Source organism: Leucopleurus acutus (genome assembly GCF_964270905.1).
Source record: "Leucopleurus acutus genome assembly, chromosome: X".
Lineage (NCBI taxonomy): Eukaryota > Metazoa > Chordata > Mammalia > Artiodactyla > Delphinidae > Leucopleurus > Leucopleurus acutus.
Window position 1 is genome coordinate 40,790,127 of NC_139148.1, and position 26,766 is coordinate 40,816,892.

The 26,766-nt window shown below is 41.3% G+C and overlaps 1 protein-coding gene across 1 annotated transcript in view; it reads right to left on the bottom strand.

The window, feature by feature from the left end:
* The window catches only part of SLC9A7 (solute carrier family 9 member A7), a gene marked incomplete at its 5' end in the record, with an annotated part of 140,646 nt that extends 126,295 nt beyond the window's left edge, over window positions 1-14,351 (bottom strand). Inside the window, one exon of the mRNA XM_082865268.1 lies at window positions 14,024-14,351. Coding sequence (XP_082721394.1) covers window positions 14,024-14,351 — 328 coding nt within the window. The remainder of the gene's footprint in view (window positions 1-14,023) is intronic.
* Window positions 14,352-26,766: the final 12,415 nt, after the last annotated feature.

Consider the following 26,766-nt stretch of genomic DNA (forward strand, 5'->3'; position numbering starts at 1 on the left):
CGGGTTCAATCCCTGGTCAGGGAACTAAGATCCTGCAAGCTGCGTGGCATGGCCCCCCCCTCAAATATATATGTATTTCATATTACATATCCAACAAAAACTTGATTCCAGAATATATAAAAAACTCTCAAAAATTCAAAGAAAACAATACAATTAGAAAATGGGCAAAAGACTTGAACAGTCACTTCACCAAAAAGAATATGTGAATGGCAAATAAGCAGATGAAAAGATGTTCAGCATCAGGGAAATGCAAATTAAAACCACGATGAGATACCACTACACATTTATTAGAATGACTAAAATTAAAAATACTAACAATACTAAGTGCTGAAGAGAATGTGGAGCAACTGGAACGCTTACATATTGCCAGTTGGAACGTACAGCTACTCCAGAAAACAGTTTGGCAGTTTCCTTATAAAGTTAAACATATGCTTACCCTATGACCCATCAATCCCACTCCTGGGTGTTTACCATAGAAAAATGGAAACTTATATTCACACAAAAACCTGTATGCTAATATTTATAGTAGCTCTATTCATAATCACAACAAAACTGGAAACAACCTAAATGCCCCTCAACTTGCAAACAAATAAACTATGGTATATCTATAAAATGGAAGCAATAAAAACAAACTAATTATAGACACATGCAACAACATGGATAAATCTCAAAGGCCTTATGCTGAGTAAAAAAGCTAATCCCAGAAGGTTACATACTGAAAGATTCCATTTATGTTGACATTTGAAAAGACAAAACAAGAGTGATGGAGAACAGATCAGTGGTTGTCAGAGTAGGGTGGTAACATGGGTTTTTTAGGGTGAAGGAACTAATATTCACCTCAATTGTGGTGATGGCTATACATATCTATATATATTGTAAAATTCATAAAACTGTATGTCAAAAGTCAATATTACTTATGATAATTTTTAAAATAAAATTAATAAATCTAAAAAAGTAATGATTTTTAAAATAAAAGTGGGACTTCCCTGGTGGTCCAGTGATTAAGACTCCGTGCTTCCAGTGCAGGGGGCACGGGTTTGATTCCTGGTCAGGAAACTAAGATCCTACATGCTGTGAGGCATGGCCAAAAAACAAAAAAAGTGTCTTGAAACCAAAGAACCCCCAGGAACCCAAAAAGCTAACAGTCAATTGATAACACAGGAAAAAGTTAACATAATAGGCTTGATGTTGCTATTTCTAGGAGGCCCTGCTTGTATGACTGATCCGTGCAATGGCTCCTGGGAACTTGGCCTGTAAAATATCCCCTATGCTACTAATTGATAAGGTTGTTTTATGTGCCTGGAATGCTGAATATGGCCATACAAGCCTTGCTGGATAGTTTCTGCAAATGTAATTCATAGAGAACACCTGCTTTCTTCTGGGAATCAGAAATTTCAGTAACAGTACCTAATCAGTCCCCAATTAAAAAAAAAAAAAAACTCCGAGTCTTGAACAAGCTTCCCTAGGCAGAAACACTGTGCAGGCACTGCTGTATTTAATTGCTGGAGGAAGCAGCTTGTTCTGTGAAACCCCACCCCTTTGGAAGCCCACATCTAGACTCTTCCAGACTCCACCCATTATGTCTTTTTCCCTTGCTGATCCTGCTGTGTATCCTTTTGCTGTAACAAACCATAGTGGTGACTACAAACGTCTCTAAATCCCATGAGTCTTTCTAGCAAATCACCAAATGTGTGGGTGATCGTCAAATGCCCAAAACAGTTCCAAAATATAAGTGGTACTTTAAATCTTAACCCTTTCCTCAAACCTTTTTTTTGGATCTGTACTGCCTACTCTTTAGCCTCTCCTAGAATCCCAAGCAGTGCCATATCCACTGTAGTCTTGAACATCTGCATTAGGCCCTTGAAAGAGCCTCATATGTGACACCCGAGTTCCAAGTGGAACTCAGAGCCTGGTGTAAATGTTACAATTAGGTTCAGCAGCAAATAACAAAGACCCATTTCTCTCTCACTTACAAGGAGTCCAAAAGTATGTAGTCCAAGACTGGCATGGCAGCTCTATGCTATCAGAGACCTCAGCTCCATCTAACTGTATTGCCAGAAATGCCTTCCATTCCCAAGGTTACCTCTTGATCCAACATGGCTGCTGGAGATCTAGCCATAACATCCACATTCAAGATGACAGAAGTCATGGCAGAAGAAGGGCATGCTCCCTTCCTTTTAAGGACACTTTGCACTAACCCCAAACAACACTTCTTCTAGTCTTTAAGCCAGAACTTGGTCATATGACCATACCTAACTGCAAGAGAGGCCAGGAAATGCAGTGCTTTCATTACACAGAAATATGCTGAGCTAAAAATCAGGGTTCCATTAGAAAGATGAAAGGGAGAATGGATATTGGGAGGTAACTGGAGTCTCTGCTACACCTAGTTAGTTCTACACTCCACACAACGTAATCTGTGAATCAACTGTTTTAATAACCTAAGATAATTTGAGGTCAACGTGTCTTTACCTAAAATGTGTTACAGAGGTAGACATGGAGAAGAGTGATAAGAAAAGATTTGTTGAGTATAAACCTAAACTGCTACTTCTTTCTTCTGCCTGCTCAAATATACTGTTGATCCCCTCAGGAGGAAATGAACACATTCCTAGAAAGACACAAACTGTCAAAAACTGACTCAAAAAGAAACAGAAAATCTGAATAGATCTATAACAAGGAGATTGAATCAATAATCAAAAACCTCCCCCAAAAGAAAAGCTCAGAACCACATGGCTTCACTGTTGAATTCTACCAAACATTTAAAGAAAAACTAACACCAATCCTTCTCATACTTCCCAAAAGTTGAAAAAGAGTGAACATTTCCTGACTCTAGGAGGCCAGCATTACCCTGATACCAAAGCCAGACAAACACATGACAAGGACAGCTACAGACCAACAGTCCCTACGAACATAGATGCAAAAATCCTCAACAGAATACTAGCAAACAGAATTCAGCAGCATATTAAAAGAATTATACACCATGACCCAATGTAATTTATCCCAGGAATGCAAAGGTGGCTCAATATATGAAAGTCAATCAATGTAATATACCATATTAATAGAATGAAGGGAAAAACCCACATCATCACCTCAACTGATGCAGAAAAAGCATTGGACAAATCTAACACCTTTTCATTATAAAACACCCAATAAACTAGAAATAAAAAGGAATTTTCAATATGATAAAGGTCATATGTGAAAAAAACACATCTAACATCATACTCAATGATGAAAGACTGAAACCTTTTCCCCTAAAATCACGAACAAGACAAAGATGACTGCTTTCACCACTTCTATTCAACATAGTACTGGATGTTCTAACCAGAGCAATTAGGCGAGAAAGGGAAATAAAAGGCATCCAAATTGGAAAGGAAGAAGTAAAACTATCTCCATTGGCAGATGACATGATCTTACACACATAAAACCCTAAAGAATAGACACACACACACACACACACACACACTGTTAGAGATAATAAACATTCAACAAAGCTGCAGGATATAAAATCAATACCAAAAAAAAAGCAGTCATACTTCTATATATTAGTAATGAACAATCCAAAAAGGAAATTAAGAAAATAACACCATATATAAAAATTAACTAAAAACAGATCAAAGATCTAAATTTAAAAGCTAAAACAGGGAATTCCCTGGCTGTCCAGTGGTTAGGGCTCGGCGCTTTCACTGCCAGGGCCAGGTTTGATCCCTGGTCGGGGAACTAAGATCTTGTAAGCCGCGTGGTATGGCCAAAATAAATAAATGAAAGCTAAAACTATAAAACTCTTGGAAGAAAATATAGGAGGAAAGCTTCATGGCACTGGATTTTGCAATGAATATGATACCAAAAGCACAAGGAACAAAAGAAAAAATAGATAAACTGAACTTCATCAAAATTAAAACTTCTGCGCATCAAAGGACACTATCGTAGAGTGAAAAGGTAACCCAATGGATAGGAGAAAATATTTACAAATCATATATCTGATAAGAGAATAATATCCAGAATATGTAGAGAACTACAACTCAACAACAAAAAAAATCAAATTTTTAAAATAGACAGAGGCTTGAATGAACATTTCTCCAAAGAAGATATACAAATAGCCAACGAGCACACGAAAAGATGCTCAACATTATTAGTCCTTAGGGAAGCATCAATCAAACCCATAATAAACTACCACTTCACAACTACTAGGGTGACTATTAAAAAAACAAACAGAACATAAGTAGGAAAGGATGTGGCGATATTGGAACCCTTGTGCATTGTGGTGGGAATGTAAAATACTGCAGCCACTTTGGAAAACAGTTCAGTGGTTCCTCAAAAATTTAAACACAGACTTACCCTACGACCCAGGAATTCCACTTCTAGGTATATACTCAAAAGAACTGAAAATAGAAACTCAAACAGACACTTGTATGCAAATGTTCATAGCAGTATTATACCACCAATAGCCAAAAGGTGGAAACAACCCAAGTGTCCCTGAACTGATGGATGGATACACAAAATGTAGCGTATATATACAATGGGATACTATTCAGCCACAGAAAGGAATGAAGTTCATGTACCTGCTACAACATGGATGAACCTTGAAAATATTATTTTAAGTGAAACAGATAAAATATTGTATGAATACACTTATATGAAATCACTAGAATAAGCAAATTCATAGAGACAGAAAGTAGATTAAAGGTTATCAGGGGCTAGGGTGAGGGAGGAATGGGGCATTATTATTTAATGAGTACAAGGTTTCTATTTGGGGTGATGAAAAAATTTTGGAAATAGTGGTGATGGTCACACAATTTTATGAATGTTATTAATGCTAGTGAATTATACAGTTAAAATAATTTAAATGACATTTTATGTTATATATATTTTACCACAATAAAAAAAGAAAGAAAAACCCACCACGTGGCTTATTAGCTAAATATACAATTTTCTGCAAACACATACTCACCTATCCCTTCATTCTCCTTTCTTAAACAGTTCGTTGTGATTCAAGCAGATGTTTTCACAAAGGTTTCCTTCTCAGAAACTTCACTCTCAGTGTAAATCCGGGGCACAACAACTTGAAGGAAGGACCTTTAATGCTAAGCAGTATTACAGCATCTCATTTTTTGTTAGACAAAGTAGAATCCATTAAACAAATATTCCCATAGCACCTACTATGGGTTAGGCACTGTTCTAGGGGCAGAGACAGAGCAAACAAACGAGATATTCCTGCCTGCACCAGGCTTCTTTCTCACGTATTGTGTTTTGGAAAATCTCTCCAGGAGACTATGATATGCCTGTGACAACTAGCACAGTAAGAGTAGAGAGACCCGAGCGCTTGACAGACCCAGTTCTACCCACTTCCCCACCTCTGTGATAGCGATGTCTAGAGATGAGAAAACTTTTAAGTTTTCTTAAAACTTTTAAGTTTTCTTCCACCTGAGAAGGCCTAGTGCAGCCACTCTGATCACCACTTGACTACATTCCTCCATAACACTGGGAGACTTCTGTCATACTGTCTTAGTTCGGGCTGCTATAACAAAGTACCATAGACTGTGCAGCCTATAAACCAGAGAAATTTATTTCTCCCAGTTCTGGAGGCTGAAGTCCAAGATCAGGGTACGAGTATGTTCGGGTTCTGGTGAGAGTCCTCTTCTGGGTTGTACACTGGCGACTTCTTGTTGTATCCTCACATGGTGGAGAGTTCTCTGGGGCCTCTTTTTAAGGGCACTAATCCCATTCATGAGGGCTCCACCTTCATGACCTAATTACTTCCCAAATGCCAAATGTCCCAATACCATCATCACCCTGGGAGTTAGGACTTCAACATATGATTTTTGAGAGGCCACAAATGTTCAGTCCATAACACATATCAATGGAGTAACACCTGGAATGTGGCCTTTGGGGTACAAATGAGCAGGTATCTTGGCTTTACTTGGATTCAAGGGCCCCAGACAGATCTAGCATAGGAAAATTGATTCTTCCAAACTGGCCAGCCTCACCCCTTGCAGCTGTACACTGGAGTTTGGAGACAAAGTCCCAGCTAATAATAAAGGGTCACTTTGCTTTGTTTTATACTCTGGGCATGGATTTCCCTCAAAGACCTCCTGGAACCAGGTAATCAGGGCACGATTCAGGTTCTGCTCTATCCTGGCTAAACACATCCTCAACCTATTGATCTCATCCTTTAATAGATCCCCATTTACCAATCTCAAACAGGTGACTCTAAACAAATGAGGTACTAAGCCTAACTTCCAATTTCTTCATCTCGCAGAATGGGGCCAATAATACGGTCTTCATACATTTGATGTGAAGGTTAAATGGCTTAAAGTATGCAAAATACTTAATATGGTGCTTGACTATTATAGCAGGTGCTCAATAAACAGCTGCTATTCTTTTCCTTCATTTATTTAATTACAAGCAACATAGTGAATGTATTTAAGGGGTGAAAACTTAAATATTCTATAGCAGTGAGTTTCAAACTTCAGTATTTAAAAGAAAAAAACCTTGGTAGTGTATTGAATCACAGATTTCTGGGCTCCACTGAGACATTCTCAGTCAGTCTGGGGCCAGACATGCTATTTTTAACAAGCTCCCAGGTAATGCTGATAGGTCTATTGAAACAACTTCATAAACTGAAGATGAATGCCCTCTTCAAACTGGATCACTTAAAATACAAAATTTAGTTTATCAACAGCTGACAACAACAAGAAATATGCATGCAAATCCTACTACTTCTATTTTCTGGATTATGTATTACAAAGTACTCATCAAATACTTCAGAGATTGGCTAGCTGCTTTCCAAACCTGTTCCTCTTACTCCAACTAGACGATATTTCCCTGCCTCCCTTCCAGTTAGATGTGGCCTCGTGACCAAATTCTGTCCAACAGAAGCTGCGAAGCAATGTGCAACACTTCCAGGCTTAGTGTCTAAGCCTTCCCCATATGATCTTCTTTTTCTTGCCTCATTCGTTGGCTGGAGGGAGAGGATTCCAAAGCCCCAAGGGATGGGGAAGCCACAAGATGGAAGACACCTGGTCCCTGAATCACCACATGGAGAGCCACCTGCCAGACCCTTGCACTGGCCCATTACATGAGTAAAAAATGAACTTTTCTCTGGTTAGGCCGGAAATTTGGGGTTGGTCTATTATAACAACTAGCATTACCCTAATACAAATATCCACATTGATTAAAAGAGAGGGATCATGGGCTTCCCTGGTGGCGCAGTGGTTGAGAGTCCGCCTGCCGATGCAGGGGACACGGGTTCGTGGAGCGGCTGGGCCCCATGAGCCATGGCCACTGAGCCTGAGCGTCCGGAGCCTGTGCTCTGCAACGGGAGAGGCCACAACAGTGAGAGGCCCGCGTACCGCAAAAAAAAAAAAAAAAAAAGAGAGGGAGCATGATTTAACCAAAGGAGAAAAGTCTCCTAATATATACTCTCTTCTAAGTGGAACAGAGGCAGTTTTTCAAAAAACATGTGAACCTAAAAATCAAACCAAAAAACTGAAATGAAAAAGAAGTTACTGATTCTTAAGTCACGTAAGCCTAACATCACCTCATGCAACCTAAAGTCAGTGTTACACAGTGTCAGAAAGAGTTTAATGAGAGTAACAGATGGGTTGTAGACAGCCTCACCTGTACAACATTTTAGACAGAACAGTTAACAAAGTTACCAGCTAAGAAGTTACAGGGAGGTTAACATCTCCCCCAATCTTCTATTTTAATGAAAATTTCAAAACAGACAAAAAGTTTACAGAATATAAAGCACACCTTTTCATCCACCACGTAGATTTAACAATTGCTAGTATTTTGCCATATTTTTCCTCTATGTATGTGGTGAATTTTTTTCGACTGAACTTTTTGAAAGTTGCATACATTAGGACTCATACACTTCACCCCTAAATACTTCAGCCTACATCTCCAAATAAGTACATTCTCCTATATAAATAAACTTAATTATCACACCTAAGAAAATAACAGTAATTTCCTAATCATCTAATACCAAGTCCACATTCAAATATCCCCAACTGTCCCCAAAACATTTTTATAGCTCATTTTCATAAACCAGGAGCCTATCAACTGTCCTGTGCTACATTTGGTTATGTCTCTTTGGTCTCCATTAACTCAGAACACTGTCTTAGTCTGCTCAGGCTGCTAGAACAAAATACCACAGACTGGATGGCTTAAACAGTATTTCTCACAGTTCTGGAGGCTGAGAAGTCCAAGATCAAGGTGCTGGTAGATTCGGTGTCCGGTTAGGATGCTCTTCCTGGCTTGTGGGTTGCTGCCTTCTTGCTGTATCCTCACATGGCAGAAGAGAGAGGGCACTGATCCCATCATGGAGAGTCCACCCTCATGGCCCCATCTAAACCTAATCTCCTCCCAAAGGCCCCACTTTCAAAGACCATCACATTGGGGATTGGGACTTCAACATATGAATTTTGAGAGGACACAATTCAGTCACTTATCTTGCCTTTCTGTTTCCCTTGACATAGACTTTTTGAAGAAACCAGGACCAACTGTCTTGTAGACTGTCCCATATTTTGGATATGCCCGTTTTCACATCGTATTTTATAACTTATTTCTCTATCCCCTATATTTCCTATAAACTGGAATATGTGCCTAAACCTCGATTAGATTCAGATGAAACATTCTGAGGACGAATACTACATAGGTAAAGCTGCATGCTTCCTCTTGCAACACATCAGGAGGCATATAATACCAGATAGTTCCACAAGGACCAAGGATAAATTTGATGACTTGAGTATAAGATGGTGACTGCCAGACCTCTCCACTGTAAAGGTACCTTCTTTCCTTTGTGATAGGTAAGTAATCTGTGGGGTGATACTCGGCACCATGCAAGTACCATGTTCCCCAACAACCTCTCACCTATGGCTCTGGAATTCACTGAAAATCCTTGTCTAAATCAACTGTCCTTGGGAGCTGTGAAATGGTGATTTCTAATTACACCATTCCAAAAAGGTTCTAAGAAATGCTTTCAGGAAATGTCATTTTTCTAATTTTAAGACACATTTTACTTCCATTTCTAATTTTTAAATAACTAATGTTATCGAACCACACAACTTATAATCTATTTCTAATGCATTTTTGCTACAAAAAAAGGTGTTTGCTTTATTTTTTTAATTTTTATTTTCTATTGGAGTATAGTTGATTAACAATGTTGTGTTAGTTTTGGGTGTACAGCAAAGTGATTCAGTTATACATATACATGTATCTATTCTTTGTTTGCTTTATTTTTAAATGTTTCAATTGCAAAAGTAATGTGTAAGTGTTATAGAAATTTCAGGCCATTCAGAAGAGTACAAAAGGAAAAGTAACATCTCCCCTCTCTCCCTCCCAACAATAGGTCCCACTGTCAAAGGATAACCACTGCTAAGTTTGTGCATCCTTCCAGAGCACACATATCATATATAAATGTATATGCATCATGTTTATGTACATACATCATATGACTTTCAAAAAAATAAATGAGATACTATACATACTGCTCTGTGCCTTGTTTTTTCCCACATAACTATGTGTGCACAGCTGCCCTAAAAGGACATCTCAAAACACCTCTTTTTCCCAGCTGCATAGTATTCCTTAGTGGGAATGTGCTGTAGTTTAACCAGTTCCTTCTTAATGAGTATTGCAACTTGTTTCTGCTGCAGAAAATATTGCCATCTATATAACGTAACATGCTAGTGCATGTATTTCTGAAAAATAAAGTCCAAGAATGGAGACTGCTGGATAAAAGAGTAGAATAGCTACCCTGTAAATTTTTTTCTAAGTATTAACAAATAGCCCACCAAAAATTACGATTCTCATCACTCCCACTAACTGTATCCTAATGCATTTTAAAATTACAGCAGGTCTCTGCTCAAGTAGCAATGCCGGCCAAAGAATCACAAATCTAAGTTGAAAATGAGAACTAATATTTACCAAGTAAGTACCAGACACTGCACTTGACCTTTACAATATCACAATAATACAAAAATTCTGTGAGGTGAGTGGCATTGCCTCCATTTTTGAAAAGAGGAATCTAAGGCTCACAGAGCTTGCCCAATGTTACACAGCTTTATAAGTAACAGGGCCAACATTTGAACCCAGGGGATCTGGTACCCAACGGAGACTATACAGAGCTTCCCCAAACTAGGGCCAAAGTGAAGGGCTCTTAAAAATAAATAAATAAATAAGGGCTCCCGATTAACCAGGAAGAGGGTGGTTCTGAAATGTTTGCTCACAGGCTCAAATGTTAATTTCATGCTACTGCAAAAAGCCATATTTCCTCTTTCAGACTTTGGCTTTGAACCCACCCTCAGCCTGTGCTTAGGAATTCAGCTTCAACAAAACAACAATGAGCCCACCGTCCACAGAACCTGGAGGGGCTGACCAACATGTACTTGGAAAGTTGACAGGCGTGGAGGAGGGGGAAGCCAGAAGCAGGCGGTGGGCTAGCATGGCAAAGTTAGATATTCTGGACCCATATCAGTTGTCACAAAAACATTATGGGGGAAGTGGAACCACTGTACACACGAGAGAGAACCACAATTAACTGACACAGTCTGTTTATGACACCTTTCCCTGCCTCAAACACTCGCTGTTTCTGCTGCACAGACATGCGGGGCTTAGTAACTTCAGGATAGCACTTAATCACGTACCGAGCCAGACAGCTGGGAGCTCCCTGCCCTGACAAAACAGGTTAGACTGGTGCCAGGCAAGCACCTTACCCACTGCCCTGCAGCTCCCATCGCAGGGTCTGGGGGCTGCCTTCAACGTCCCTGGAGAGTCTAGTCTTTGGTCACCTTCCCTTGTAGCTGCCTGGACCAGTGGCCAGGGAGGAGGAGTGCTTCTGTCCCTTGGTGAGTAGGGGAATTCCTTTCAATTTAAATGCTAAGCATTCACAGCGTGTCTCTTCTTGTCCTTAGGTCCTTTGGGATCTATCTGTACACACCGCTCCTAAAGTAACATCAACTCTTTTGGGGGGATAGTGGGATAAAAGGAGCGAGGAAGAGGAGGGAAAATCTCTTCCCCTTTCCCTGTCTTGTCTCCCTTCCAAAACACAGGGTTCCAAAAGTTTCATGGGTAGTCAACAATTGAAAGATCACAGAAAATTGATAACAATGTGATTTGAATAGGGAGAAGCGGGCATCAAACTGGGTGATTTGAGGAGCATCTTAAAATGCCACAACAATGCCACAGAATGGAGGCATGGACATGCTATTAGGTGATTCCACTTCCAAAGTTAAAAAGAAAGCACAAAAGGGTATAAAGTGATGTCTCCCTCCCACCCCTATGTCCCACCCACCTAGTTCCTCCCCCACAAGGAAACCAATGGTACTAGTCTATTGCATGTCCTTCCAGAGATATTTTACAACTACACCAGCAAATACATATATTATCACATTTTAATATATTACTATATATTAATACATTGTATCATATATGTATATATCACAACTTATTTTAAATATTAAAGCCTTCCCTCTCAAAGTACCACTTAAATATTTTTAAAGTGGCAGGAATTAGATTTTTTAAATTTCAAAGTAAAGAATTGAAATTCGCAGCTGAACTCTTTTCACTCATGAAAACTTACCAACATTTAAAAGTTAAATTGGTCACCTCCATAAATTAAGTTGGGCACCCAGCACACAGCTGATACTTAACAAATGTTTCCTTAGATCTTTTTGTCCTTTATTACTCAGAGGCAACAGGACAGTTACTCATTTCCTCTATTGATATCAAGAAATGAAATCTGATTTCTTACTATTAAGAAAGAGAAGTCCTGAAATTTGTACTGCATTCACATAAGTATTCAAAGATTTTCATACCGAATTTTAATCAGAATCCCTATCCCAATAGTCTAAGTATACATTGGCTAGTTAGCTTATCAAATGACATTAGAATTCAGAATTGGGGGCGGGGGAGACTTGAAACAGTAGACTAAATATCCCTGAGAAAAAGAGAAATATTTTCTCTCAATTATAGGCAACCCACACCAAAATATTAATATTTGGCAGAACCTAGGACATCTCACATTGACAAACAAATTTCTTAATGCATTTCAAAGGAAGATTAAAAAACCCAAAGACACAGAACAAAATTACAGAGAATGCTATGAGAGGATGTTGCCTTTTCTGAACATCATCAATTAAACCAGATTTCCGCAAGACAAAATGAAACAGTACACTGGTAGCACAATCCCAATGACTAAAAGATTGAGGTGAGTTTAAAAAGTACATATCCACAAAGGAAAATTCCACTGTTGTTTTCAAGCCTTAAGATAAAGGTGACTGAGCTGCTAAGAACATGGAGTACTCCTCAGAAAATCCATTTTTAAATCCCATTTCCATGCACTTGAGCATGTATTTATGAGCCTGTCAAATCTACCTTCTAAAAGTATTTCACACTGTACTTTAATGAATTGGATCTAAGGGCTATAAAATAAAAATATTTTCATGGCTATCTATATACATATAAAGGCAATGTTCATTTGCACTATGGCAGAGTCAATCGCCTGAAATGACAACATGCTTCAACTCCCCACTCTGCTACCTGCTCAGGAAACCTTCGAGCTTACCTGCAGCCTGGGCATCAGTCGTCACCGACTGACACAAACCACAAAGCTAAAGAATGGCCAGGTTTGTGTTCACACCTATAATTTGCAATAACCAAACTCAGTTTTAGATCTGGTCCTGTTTCAACTCAAGTCCTGTTTAGGCCACTACCTCTTTAAAACTAGAGGGCTCCCTGACAGCACTTCATAACCTTGGTGGCCATGAGCCTGGGCTGTCAACAGTCAAGAACCATGAGAAGCAAGGCCCAGGGCCAAGGGTAATTGTCACATTAAAGATTAAGGTGTCTGCTTTCCATTCTCTATCAGGGAATCCTGAATGGAAATTGAGTGGAGAGATCCCTCCAGTATAAGTGATGAAGTCAAATGTTCCCTACTGAGAACAGTCGTCAAGCGGGCTCATCTATTTCACATGAGGATGCCAACCCGGGCCTTAACTCCACTGAATTAAATTCAAAAAGAGAATACTTGGTTCCAGTTTGGAGTCATGTCATGGTGGGCGGGGGTGGGGGCGGAGTGGGGACATGGCGGGGGGAAGAGGGATGATTCAGATTGTGGCTGACATCCATGTAGTAACGGAAGATTTGTGCTGACCACTGTGCATGTAAAACACCGTGTGCCATTAAATCCAGAAAAGGATGGTGGCATTAGCCCACATTTCACAACAAAAGAAGGCTGACTCCAGAATTAAAACCACTACTTTTCCTCTTCATACACCCTTAAATGTATCTTCGAAGTCGTGTCCTTCTTACAATCTGAGGAATAGGAAAGCTCCTCTTAGCTTAGAGAAGGCAAGTAACTGGGTAAAACTTCCCACCTGGACATAAGAGTGGGAGGCGTGCCCATCTCCCCGACTAGGCCCGCCATGGCGGTGCACCACTCTTAAGTCCTGGACCACGCTCACCTTTCACAGTGCTTCAAGCTTCGACTTTATTCACAAGAGATCCGGGAACACAGATGTCAGAAGTGGGCGCCCACCCAGGTTGACCATGGACGCGGCGGCATCCACCAAGCCCCGTCAGCCGCAACCCAAGCCGAGGAACGCTCAGTCCTCGCCCCACCCTCACGGTGGCCTGCTTCCTGCGGCGGTGCGGTTCCTGGGAGGTCACCCACCTCCCGCCACCGCACACACCCTGTGGAGCTGAACTGGGGCGGGGGCGCGAGAGGGGGCAAAGCTGAGACAGAACCGATCGGACAGAACCAGGCCACCCCGGTGCCTTTCATTTTCCCGGTTCCCCTTGAAGAAACGTCGAAATGGAGTGGAATTCTCTTTCATGGTAATAGGGAGCCCGAAAATGCAGACAGTTGACCTTGGGAACCAAGACCGTCGCAGCGGGAAACGGAAAAGAAACGAAACACGTCGGCAAGTGAAGGGGGAGCACAAGGCGACGACGGGGGGCGGGGGGGAGCGCAGCAGCCCGGGCGGCCGAGGGGAGTCGGGGACGGTGGGCGCGGGTGCAGGGTGCTCACCGTAGATCATGGCCAGCCCGGTCTCGTGCAAGAAGCGCACCCGGCGGTGCTTGAAGAGCCAGATGGTGAGGATGGTGAGCGTGAGCAGCAGGATGAAGGTGAGCAGGCTCACGCTGTCCTGCCGGTGGCTCTCCTCCGCCTCCTTCTCCGTGGCGAGCTCCTCCATGGCGCTGCTGTCCTCGGCCGCCGCCCCAGAGGAGGAGGCCGAGGCCGCCGCGCGCAGCCCCCGACCCAGCAGCAGCGGGAGCAGCGGCAGCAGCAGCAGCCGCGGTGGCAGCGCCCGAACCACCCGCTCCGGGCCGAGGCGTGCCGCGTCACCAGGCTCCATGGCCCCAGCGCCGCCCGCGCGCGTCCTGCGCGCTGGGACAGGCAGCCCGCGCCGTCGGCGGCTTCCCGTGGCGCCGCCGACCTGCCCGAGTGGCCGCTGAAGCCGCAGCTCCTCCTCCCGCTCGCGCCGGGGCCGGGGCCGCGCCGGGAGCCGCGCTGGGGGAGGGGCGCGCGCAGTGCGCAGGATCCCCAAGCACCGCCCCCCGCCCGCGCACCTGTCCGGCCCCCGGCCGCTCCGCGGGCCCGCCCCGTCGGCTCCCCAGCGGGGTCGCCGGTCGCCTTCCAGCCTGCGGGCGGGACCGCTGGCCCCTCGCCTTCTGCGCTCCTCGCCTGGTCCCGGCGTACCTGGCCAGGCCGTCTGGGCTCGCGGGGCCACTTCCTGGGCACTCGCCGCCGCGCTTCGTAAACGGGACGCCAGAGGTCGCCCGTGCCTGGCAGGAGCATCCTCTTGGATGTGCGGTCTCGAGTCCCGTGTCTGGGACCACTCGAAGTATTTGATCTCCGGCCAGTGTGTAGCCGCCCTGGGCCCAGTAAAGTGGGGACTCTGGAGAAGCCGAGGAGCCTCGAAGCCACGTTACCCCCTACACCTCTCTTCCCACGTCTCTCAGAGTGCCTTCCAGCATTCATGGCTTCCCAGAATCCGCCAGGCTTCATTCAAACCTCGGCTTTAGCCTGACCCAAAGTGAGGACCGATAAGGGATTGAAATGAGGGAAGAGCGTTAAAATAGCACCTTTACCACTTGGCAAGTAGACTGACTTCTTATTCTGGACTGTGTAACTAACCCTCAGGGGGAAGCGGGTTGAACCAGAAGGAACTGGACACTTGCCATTCCAGGTAGATAAGCAGCAGGTGGTTGGGGAGGGGCAATTACCCTAGTGGCCCTTTTATGTTGACCTGTTGGTAGCCCAGGGAGTTTTTGGTGATTCTTAAGACCGGGCCCAGGTCTGGAAAAAAATCGTAAAGTGGACTCTAAATGATAAAGCCTCTTGGAACAAATCCTCAGGAACAAGAATTTTCAATCTACCTTGTTCCTCTGGTCAAGGAAGAAAAGAGAGATTGAGTTAATCACTGAATTCCCAGCGCCTAGCACTGTGCTCATAAGCGTTTACTGAACCACTCTGAAATCCGTACCAACTGTCCAAGTTTTGTCTCCCAGAGGAGTCTGCATTTTTAAGAGGATTCATTGAAGAGAGCAATGCTTAACTAAAAGGAGTAGTAATAGGGTAGAGATGGTATTAGGTAGGAAAGATATGTGAACCAGACTTCCTGGTTCCCCTCTAGGTGAGCACGCTGCCAAGGCTGCCCAGTACCTTCTTTGCAGCAGGGGAATCTCTTCATCTAGATTTTAGCTAGCATCTCTCCCTGTTCTTCCAGACTGTCACACAGCCCCTACAAAATCAATATACCTTGAAGTTCCATGCAGCTTCCCAATGAAACTGCAAACACTAAAAATGTGGATAGTCACAGAGAAAGTTAACCAATGGGAAAACTTGATCTAAGTTCTGGAGACTCACTAAAAGCCATGTTTGCTGAAAATCTAATTTCTAATTTCTGGAGAGTCACTAAAAGCCATGTTCACTGAGCATAATATTTAATATCACAGCCTCTTAGATTCCCAAAAGTCAAGGGAAAAGCTTCTCTCTATAGGTAACACTGAGGACAACTCAAGAGCTACCTTAAAAGTACAGATTTCTGGACTTCCCTGGTGGCGCAGTGGTTGAGAGTCCGCCTGCCGAAAAAGTACAGATTTCTTAGTACTTACGGCAGATCGTGTTTTTTAAAAGCGCCAGAAACCGGGTTTCCAATCCCACATGCTCTTCCATAACTTTGCCACTCCTGCATTAAGAGGTGGCAGCTATGTTCACCCCCCCCCCTTGAACCTCGGTAGACCCTTACTGCCTCAAAGAATAGAATGTGGTAACTTGTAAAGCTACGTCGTAAAAGGCAATCGGGTTCCTGCCTGGCTCACTCTTTTTTTTTTTTTTTTTTTTTTGCGGTACGCGGGCCTCTCACTGTTGTGGCCTCTCCCGTTGCAGAGCACAGGCTCCGGACGTACAGGCTCAGCGGCCATGGCTCACGGGCCCAGCCGCTCCGCGGCATGTGGGATCTTCCCGGACCGGGTCATGAACCCGTGTCCCCTGCATCGGCAGGCGGACTCTCAACCACTGCGCCACCAGAGAAGCCCCTGGCTCACTCTTTTTTTTTTTTTTTTTTTTGCGGTACATGGGCCTGTCACTGTTGTGGCCTCTCCCATTGCGGAGCACAGGCTCTGGACGTGCAGGCTCAGCGGCCATGGCCCACGGGCCCAGCCACTCTGCGGCATGTGGGACCCTCCTGGACCAGGGCACAAACCCGTGTCCCCTGCATCGGCAGGCGGACTCCCAACCACTGCGCCACCAGGGAAGCCCCCCTGGCTCACTCTTAATGTTCTTGCTCTCCACTCACTTTGGAGCCCTGAGCTTCCATGTAAGAAATCTAGACCATAATGAGATATCACCTCACACCTGTCAGAATGGCTATTATCAAAAAGACAAGAGATAATTATTGCTGGTGAGGATGTGGAGAAAAGGGAACCCTTGTGCACTGTTGGTGGGAATGTAAATTGGTGCTGCTACTATGAAAAACAGTACTGAGGGTCCTCAAAAAACTAAAAATAGGACTATCATATGATCCAGCAATCCCACTCCTGGGTATATATCCAAAGAAATTGAAATCAGGATCTCATCGAGATATCTGTGCTCCCATGTTCATTGCAGCATTACTCACAATAGCCAAGATACGGAAACAACTTAGGTGTCTGTCAACAGATGAATGGATAAAGAAGACGTGGTATATACATACACCGTGGAATATTATTCAGCCATGAGAAAGAAGGAAATCCTGCCATTTGCAACAGCATGGATGGACCTTGAGGGTGTTATGCTAACTGAAATAAGTCAGACAGAAAAACAAATACTGTATGATCTTACTTATATGTAGTATCTGAAAAAACCAAATTGATAGAAACAGAGTAGAGTGGTAGTTACCAGGGGCTGGGGGTGGAAGAGATGGAGAGATGTTGGTCAAAGAGTACATACTTCCAGTTATAAGATAAACAAGTTCTGGGAATCTAATGTACAGCATGGTGATTATAGATAATAATACTGTACTATATACTTGAAAGTTGCTAAAAGGGTAGAGCTTAAATGTTCTCACCACAAAAAAAGAAATGGTAATTATGTGACAGGATGGAGGCATTAGCTAATGCTATGGTGGTAATCATATTGCAATATATATGTGTATCAAATCAACATGTTGTATTCCTTAAACTTACACAATGTTATATGTCAATCATACCTCAATAAAGCTGGGAAAAAAAGAAATCTATCTTGAAGTTTCCATATTGGAGAAACCATGGAGAGACCACATAGCAGTAGAGACAGACACCACAGAAGCCAAACTTTTTGAATGTTCCCAGACCAAATGCCACACACATGAATGAGTGAGCCTTCAGATATTTCATTCCCAGATACCATTTTACTGTAAACATATGAGAGACTGCCCCCCACAAGGAAGAACCACCTAGCTGAGCCTAATCAATACCTGAATCTATGAGATAATAATAACATAATTTATGTTATTTTAAGCTACTAAGTTTGAGGGTGATTTCTCCCATAGCAATAGATAACCAGAAGAGTATTTATAGTATAAAGTGGTTGCCTCAGGTAGAGTATGAAAAGATTAGTCCCAGCTATTCACAAATATACACCAAAGAAAACACTCCATTATCTATATATATTTATATATGAAAACTAATGTATATGATACAAGGGTTCTGATTCCAGTTAACACAGAATAATCACACTCAACCCATTCTCTCCCACTGAATGCAACTATAAAACCTGAACAGAATGCATGGAGCAGCTATTTGAGGACTCTAAAAAATACATTGTACCAGGTGATTTGAGGAAAAACACCCAAATTTGAAGTAAAACAACTGGCAGCGAGTGTACAATTTTTTTCCCTCCAGTAGCCACTGGACTGGACTCAAGGCAGCCCAAAACCCAGTAGGGGGCATTGACGTGGACAGAAAGCACAACAGGACGAGCAAGAAATAGATCTCCTAATGTTCAGAGAAAATAGGGAAGTACCATTTTTTCTTTTCTCCAATCTCTCACACCCTAGCCAATAGGCAATCCCCCTATGACAGCTGAGTCAACCATGACAATGGAGGGAGCAGTGCTCTCAAGTGCCTAAAATGACAAGGGAGGGGAGATCTTTCCTCTGATTGGAGTAGCTATGGTCCCAAGCCAGTGGGGCAACACCCTATTTATATATATTTTTTCTCTCTCTGCCCTCCTACTACTTGGCCCCAGACATGAGTGAAGTTGCAGGAAGTGCACGGCAGAGAGGAGTAAATAAAGACTCAGATTTCTTGCCAAAGAATTGAAAAGGGGAACTCCAAGGAGTAGCAAAGTAACAGGGAGATTATACAGAGGGAGTTGCTTAGGAAAACAACCCTATCACATTGTTTTATGAGCTCCTAGATTTACCCCAACCTGCATGTGGATCTGATCTTACATAGCATACCAAAGACTGTGGTAACTGAACTAAGAAACAGATCGCCACCCAGATCCTAGACTAGCCACTGGTTAAAACACATGTGGGACAGATCTAAATAGCACTATAAAACTTTTGAAAACTGAATTGACTCTGGAGCCATGATCCACAAAAGGCAGGTCAGAACTTACGATCTGGACCCTACCAAGTTGACTATAAGCTAAAACAAAAATATGAATATTCCTCCATGTGATTAAAACAAGATATAAAGCCCCGTAACATAATATTTTAAATGTCCAGACTACACCCCAAAATTATTTGGCACATGAAGAGCCTTAAGAATCTCAACTATTGATTGCCTATTGAAAAGGCATTCAATAGACACCAGTGCTGAGATGACACATGACATAGCTATTGGAATTATCTAAAAAAGACTTTAAAGCAGCTATTATAAAAATACTCCAACAATCGCTTCTCCACTTTTTGGCTAAGATCAGGTGTAAAAACGCTCCAACAATTTAAAGCAAACAGTCTTGAAATGAATATAAAGACAGAAAATCTCAGCAAAGGAGTAAACAATAAGGGAAGAACCAAACTGAAATGTTATAACTAAAAAATATAATAACTGAAATTTTAAAGGTGACTAAATGGGCTCAGTAGCAGAATGAAGATGAGTCAGTAAATTTGAAGACAGATCAATAGAAATTATCCAAATTGAACAACAGAGGAAAAATTGAGAAATAAATTAATATAGCCACAAAAACCTGGAGGATAATAACAAAAGGTCTAATATTCACGTGTTTGGAGTCCCAGGACAGGAAAAAGAGTGTGATACAGAAAAAAAAAATATGTGAGCATATAATAACTAAAAACATTCCAAAGTTAGCAAAAGAAATAAACCTGCAGATTCAAGAACCCCAGCAAAGTCCAAACAGGGAAAACTCAAAAGAACCAATGTCCACACATATTATATTCAAACTGTTGAAAAGAAAGACAAAGAAAATACATTGAAAGCAGAAAAATAACAAATTACATTTAGAATAATGACAATTCAAATGATTATGGATTTCTCATCAGAAACCAAGGTGGTCATAAGGAAGTGCACAACATTTTTAAAGTGCCAAAAGAACTGTCAACCCCAAATAATATATCCAGCAAAAATAGCTTTCAGGAATAACAGTGAAATAAAGACATTCTCCAAAGCAGGAAAACTGAGAGAATCCATTGACAGCAGACCTGCTATAAAAGGATGGCTAAGAGAAGTTCTTCTCTTTATAATAGTTCTTTAAAATAGGCTTTTTGAAAACAAAAATTATAACATGATCTAATGGGATTTTCAATATATGTAGATGTAATACACAAACAACCATAACATAAAGGGCTAGGGGGATAAAGGGACCTATATGTTAGTATGGTTTCTATATTCCACTTGAATTGGTAAAATATTGATTCTAGGTAGACTGTAAAAACTTAAGTATGTATGTTGTATTCCCTAGAATATACAAAGAGATAAAAATTTTAATAACACAATAGATGAATTAAATGGAATACTAAAACGTGTTCAAAGGAATCTAAAAATAGGCAGAAAAGGGGAAATGGAGGAACAAAAATCAGACAGAACAAAAGAAAACAAATAATAAAATGGTAGACATAAATCCAAACATATCAATAACTACATTAAATGTAAATGGTCTATACAAATCAATTAAGAGAGAATGTCATAATGGATAAAAAACAAGACCCCAAAACAAGTGCCTAGAAATTCACTTTAAGTGCAGAAGCCAGCAAAGAGCAAGACAGTGGCGGCCTTCGAGTGGAATCAGGCCCGAGGAAGGGCCATTGGTTTATCACACCCAAGAAGGCAAGCATGGTGCAGCAGCAAAAGCTTGAGTAAAACCTAGCGGTCAGGATCTGGAAGAACATCAAACATGATGTGATGAAAGCCAGCACCAGCCTGCCCGAGAACCTGGCACTGTTGAAGACCCTTACCAAGAAGGTGGCAGCCTTCTCCTCCACCAAGACACCTTCCTAAGGATGCTGTCCCAGTAGAGGCCATCACCACAGCCCCCTCCTCTGTGCTCAGACCTATGCAGGTAACTCCATACGGAGGAGGGGGCTTGCTAGGCAGAGCCTTGGGTTGCGCCTTGAACTTTAGTGGGGACCTGGCCCGTGAGCAAGTGATCAGCAGGCCCGAAGTACACTGGTTGGCTTCCCAGAGTGCTGAGGACTCCACACAGACCAAGGCCATGAGGATGCCTTCAGCCACTTCCTGTGTCCACCCTCCCCCTCCCCACATCCTTTCTCCACTGGTTTAACCCAGGGCAATAAACCTGACTTTGTCATTCAAAAAAGAAAGGAGGAAGTTCACTTCAAATATCCTGACATAGGTAGGTTTAAAGTAAAAGGATGGAAACATATATACCATGTAAACATGAATAACAGAAAGCTGGAGTGACTTTATTAATATCAGACTTAGACTTCCCAGCAAAGAAAATTACTAGGAATGAAGAGGGACATGACATAACAATAACTGATCTATGCACCAAGAAGACATTACAATCTGCACTAGTTTTCTATTGCTGTGTAACAAATTACCCACAAACTGAGTGACTTAAAACAATGCACATCTGTTATCTGACAGTTTTTGTAGGTCAGAAATCAGGGCACAGCTTAACTAGGTTCTCTGCTTCAGGTGCCTGCAATCTAGGTATCAGCTAAGGATGCAGTCTCATCATAAGCTTGACTGGGGAAAAATCCCCTTCCAAACTCATCCAGGTTTGGGGAAGAATTCATTTCCTTGCAGCAGTATAACTAACTAAGGGCCCTAGATTTTTCTTGACTGTCCTTTGGAAACCACCCTCAGATATGAGAGGCCACCTGCAGTTCCTAGAGGCTAGCTGAAGCTCCTTGCCATGTGGGTTTCCTCAACATGGCTGCTTACTTCATCAGTCCAACAAAGATAATCTCTCACTCCAGTTTGCTAAAATGGAGTCTTACATAATGTGAAATAATTATGGGAGTGACGTTTCATCATCTTTGCCATATAACATGACAATCAAGAGAGTGACATACCATAACCTTTGCCATATTCTACCCATTAGAAGCAAGTCCCTGGTCCTGCCCCTGCTCAATGGGAGGGTATTACAAAGGCATGAACATCAACAGGTTAGTTCATTTGGACGCACCTTCTTAGGGACTGCCTACCACACAGTTCTAGCTATGTGAGTGCATCAAATACCAGAGCTTTAAAATACATGAGGCAAAAGATGACAGAACTGAAAGCAGAAATAAACATGTCGACAATTAGAGTTGGAGATTTCAATACTCCTCTTTCTGTAATAGATAGAACTAATAGACAGAAAATCTGCAAGGATACAGATCTGAACAACAGAATCAACCAACTGGGTGTAACTGACATTTATGGAATGCTCCACCCAACAACAGCAGAATATACATTATCTTTAAGTGCACATGGAACAAAAGTCTGCAATCAGTTTCACTGGGCTAAATTCACTGGGCGAAATTCAGCAAGGCTGGTTCCTTTTGAAGGCTCAAGGGGAAAATCCATTTCCTTGCCTCTTCCAGCTACTGGAGCTTCATTACCTGCCTCATGGTCCTTCCCTCCGTCTTCAAAATGAGCAGTGTAGCATCTTACTTCCATTGCCATATCTCCTAATTTCTCCTTTGACTTTCTTGTCTCCCTTTTTATTTTTTATTTTTTAAACATCTTTATTGGGGTATAATTGTTTTACAATGGTGTGTAAGTTTCTGCTTTATAACAAAGTGAATAAGTTATACATATACACACGTTCCCATATCTCTTCCCTCTTGCGGCTCCCTCCCTCCCACCCTCCCTATCCCACCCCTCCAGGTGGTCATAAAGCAACGAGCTGATCTCCCTGTGCTATGTGGCTGCTTACCACTAGCTATCTACCTTACGTTTGGTAGTGTATATATGTCCATGCCTCTCTCTCGCTTTGTCACAACTCACCCTTCCCCCTCCCCATATCCTCAAGTCCATTCTCTAATAGGTCTGTGTCTTTATTCCCGTCTTACCCCTAGGTTCTTCATGACATTTTTTTTCCTTAAATTCCATATATATGTGTTAGCATACGGTATTTGTCTCTCTCTTTCTGACTTACTTCACTCTGTATGACAGACTCTGGGTCTATCCACCTCATTACAAATAGGTCAATTTTGTTTCTTTTTATGGCTGAGTAATATTCCATTGTATATATGTGCCACATCTTCTTTATCCATTCATCCTATGATGGGCACTTAGGTTGTTTCCATCTCCGGGCTATTGTAAATAGAGCTGCAATGAACATTTTGGTACATGACTCTTTTTGAATTACGGTTTTCTCGGGGTATATGCCCAGTAGTGGGATTGCTGGGTCATATGGTAGTTCTATTTGTAGATTTTTAAGGAACCTCCATACTGTTCTCCATAGTGGCTGTACCAATTCACATTCCCACCAGCAGTGCAAGAGTGTTCCCTTTTCTACACACCCTCTCCAGCATTTATTGTTTCTAGATTTTTTGATGATGGCCATTCTGACTGGTGTGAGGTGATACCTCATTGTAGTTTTGATTTGCATTTCTCTAATGATTAATGATGTTGAGCACTCTTTCATATGTTTGTTGGCAGTCTATATAACTTCTTTGGAGAAATGTCTATTTAGGTCTTCTGCCCATTTTTTGATTGGGTTGTTTGTTTTTTTGATATTGAGCTGCATGAGCTGCTTGCAAATTTTGGAGATTAATCCTTTGTCAGTTGCTTCATTTGCAAATATTTTCTCCCATTCTGAGGGTTGTCTTTTCGTCCTGTTTATGGTTTCCTTTGCTGTGCAAAAGCTTTGAAGTTTCATTAGGTCCCATTTGTTTATTTTTGTTTTTATTTCCATTTCTCTAGGAGGTGGGCCAAAAAGGACCTTGCTGTGATTTATGTCCTAGAGTGTTCTGCCTAAGTTTTCCTCTAAGAGTTTGATGGTTTCTGGCCTTACATTTAGGTCTTTAATCCATTTTGAGCTTATTTTTGTGTATGGTGTTAGGGAGTGATCTACTCTCATACTTTTACATGTACCTGTCCAGTTTTCCCAGCACCACTTATTGAAGAGGCTGTCTTTTCTCCACTGTACATTCCTGCCTCCTTTATAAAAGACAAGGTGACCATATGTGTGTGGGTTTATCTTTGGGCTTTCTATCCTGTTCTGTTGATCTATATTTCTGTTTTTGTGCCAGTACCATACTGTCTTGATTACTGTAGCTCTGTAGTATAGCCTGAAGCCAGGGAGCCTGATTCTTCCAGCTCCACTTTTCGTTCTCAAGATTGCTTTGGCTATTCGGGGTCTTTTGTGTTTCCATACAAATTGTGAAATTTTTTGTTCTAGTTCTGTGAAAAATGCCAGTGGTAGTTTGACAGGGATTTCATTGAATCTGTAGATTGCTTTGGGTAGTAGAGTCATTTTCACAATGTTGATTCTTCCAATCCAAGAACATGGTAAATCTCTCCATCTATTTGTATCATCTTTAATTTCTTTCATCAGTGTCTTATAATTTTCTGCATACAGGTCTTTTGTCTCCTTAGGTAGGTTTATTCCTAGATATTTTATTGTTTCTGTTGCAATGGTAAATGGGAGTGTTTTCTTGATTTCACTTTCAGGTTTTTCATCATTAGTGTATAGGAATGCCAGAGATTTCTATGCATGAATTTTGTATCCTGCTACTTTACCAAATTCATTGATTAGCTCTAGTAGTTTTCTGGTAGCAGCTTTAGGATTCTCTATGTATAGGATCATGTCATCTGCAAACAGAGACAGCTTTACTTCTTCTTTTCTGATTTGAACTCCTTTTATTTCCTTTTCTTCTCTGATTGATGTGGCTAAAACTTCCAAAACTATGTTTAGTAAGAGTGGTGAGAGTGGGCAACCTTGTCTTGTTGCTGATCTTAGTGGAAATGCTTTCAGTTTTTCAACATTGAGGATGATGTTGGATGTGGGTTTGTCATATATGGCCTTTATTATGTTGAGGAAAGTTCCCTCTATGCCTACTTTCTGCAGGGTTTTTATCATAAATTGGTATTGAATTTTGTCAAAAGCTTTCTCTGCATCTATTGAGATGATCATATGGCTTTCTCCTTCAGTTTATTAAGATGTTGTATCACGTTGATTGATTTGCGTATATTGAAGAATCCTTGCATTCCTGGAATAAACCCCGCTTGATCATGGTGTATGATCCTTTTAATGTGCTGTTGGATTGTGTTTGCTAGTATTTTGTTGAGGATTTTTGCATCTCTGTTCATCAGTGATATTGGCCTGTAGTTTTATTTCTTTTTGACATCTTTGTCTGGTTTTGGTATCAAGGTGATGGTGGCCTCGTAGAAGGAATTTGGGAGTGTTCCTCCTTCTGCTATATTTTGGAAGAGTTTGAGAAGTATAGGTGTTAGCTCTTCCCTAATTGTTTTATAGAATTCACCTGTGAAGCCACCTGGTCCTGGGCTTTTGTTTGTTGGAAGATTTTTAATTACAGTTTCAATTTCAGTGCTTGTGATTGCTCTGTTCATATTTTCTATCTCTTCCTGATTCAATCTTGGCAGGTTGTACATTTCTAAGACTTTGTCCATTTCTTCCAGGTTGTCCATTTTATTGGCATAGAGTTGCTTGTAGTAATCTCTCATGATCTCTTTTATCTCTGCAGTGTCAGTTGTTACCTCTCCTTTTTCATTTCTAATTCTATTGATTTGAGTCTTCTCCCTTTATTTCTTGATGAGTCTGGCTAATGGTTTATCTATTTTATTTATCTTCTCAAAGAACCAGCTTTTAGTTTTATTGATCTTTGCTATCGTTTCCTTCATTTCTTTTTCATTTATTTCTGATCTGATTTTTATGATTTCTTTCCTTCTGCTAACTTTGGGGTTTTTTTGTTCTTCTTTCTCTAACTGCTTTAGGTACAAGGTTAGGTTGTTTATTCGAGATGTTTCCTGTTTCTTAAGGTAAGATTGTATTGCTATAAACTTCCCTCTTAGAACTGCTTTTGCTGCATCCCATAAGTTTTGGGTCGTTGTGTCTCCATTGTCATTTTTTTCTAGGTACTTTTTGATTTCCTCTTTCTTTTCTTCAGTGATCACTTCGTTATTAACTAGTGTATTGTTTAGCCTCCATATGTTTGTATTTTTTACAGATCTTTTCCTGTAATTGACATCTAGTCTCATAGCATTGTGGTCGGAAAACATACTTGATACAATTTCAATATTCTTAAATTTATCAAGGCTTGATTTGTGACCCAAGATATGATCTATCCTGGAGAATATTCCATGAGCACTTGAAAAAAATGTGTATTCTGTTGTTTTTGGATGGAATGTCCTATAAACATCAATTAAGTCCATCTTGTTTAATGTATCATTTAAAGCTTGTGTTTCCTTATTTATTTTCATTTTGGATGATGTGTCCATTGGTGAAAATGGGGTGTTAAAGTCCCCTACTATGAATGTGTTACTGTCAATTTCCGTTTTTATGGCTGTTAGTATTTGCCTTATGTATTAAGGTGCTCCTATGTTGGGTGCATAAATATTTACAATTGTTATATCTTCTTCTTGGATCAATCCCTTGAGCATTATGTAGTGTCCTTCTTGGTCTCTTCTCATAGTCTTTATTTTAAAGTCTATTTTGTCTGATATGAGAATTGTTACTCCAGCTTTTTTTCATTTCCATTTGCATGGAATATCTTTCTCCATCCCCTTACTTTCAGTCTGTATGTGTCTCTAGGTCTCAAGTGGGTCTCTTGCAGACAGCATATATATGGGTCTTGTTTTTGTATCCATTCAGCCAATCTGTGTCTTTTGGTGGGAGCATTTAATCCATTTACATTTAAGGTAATT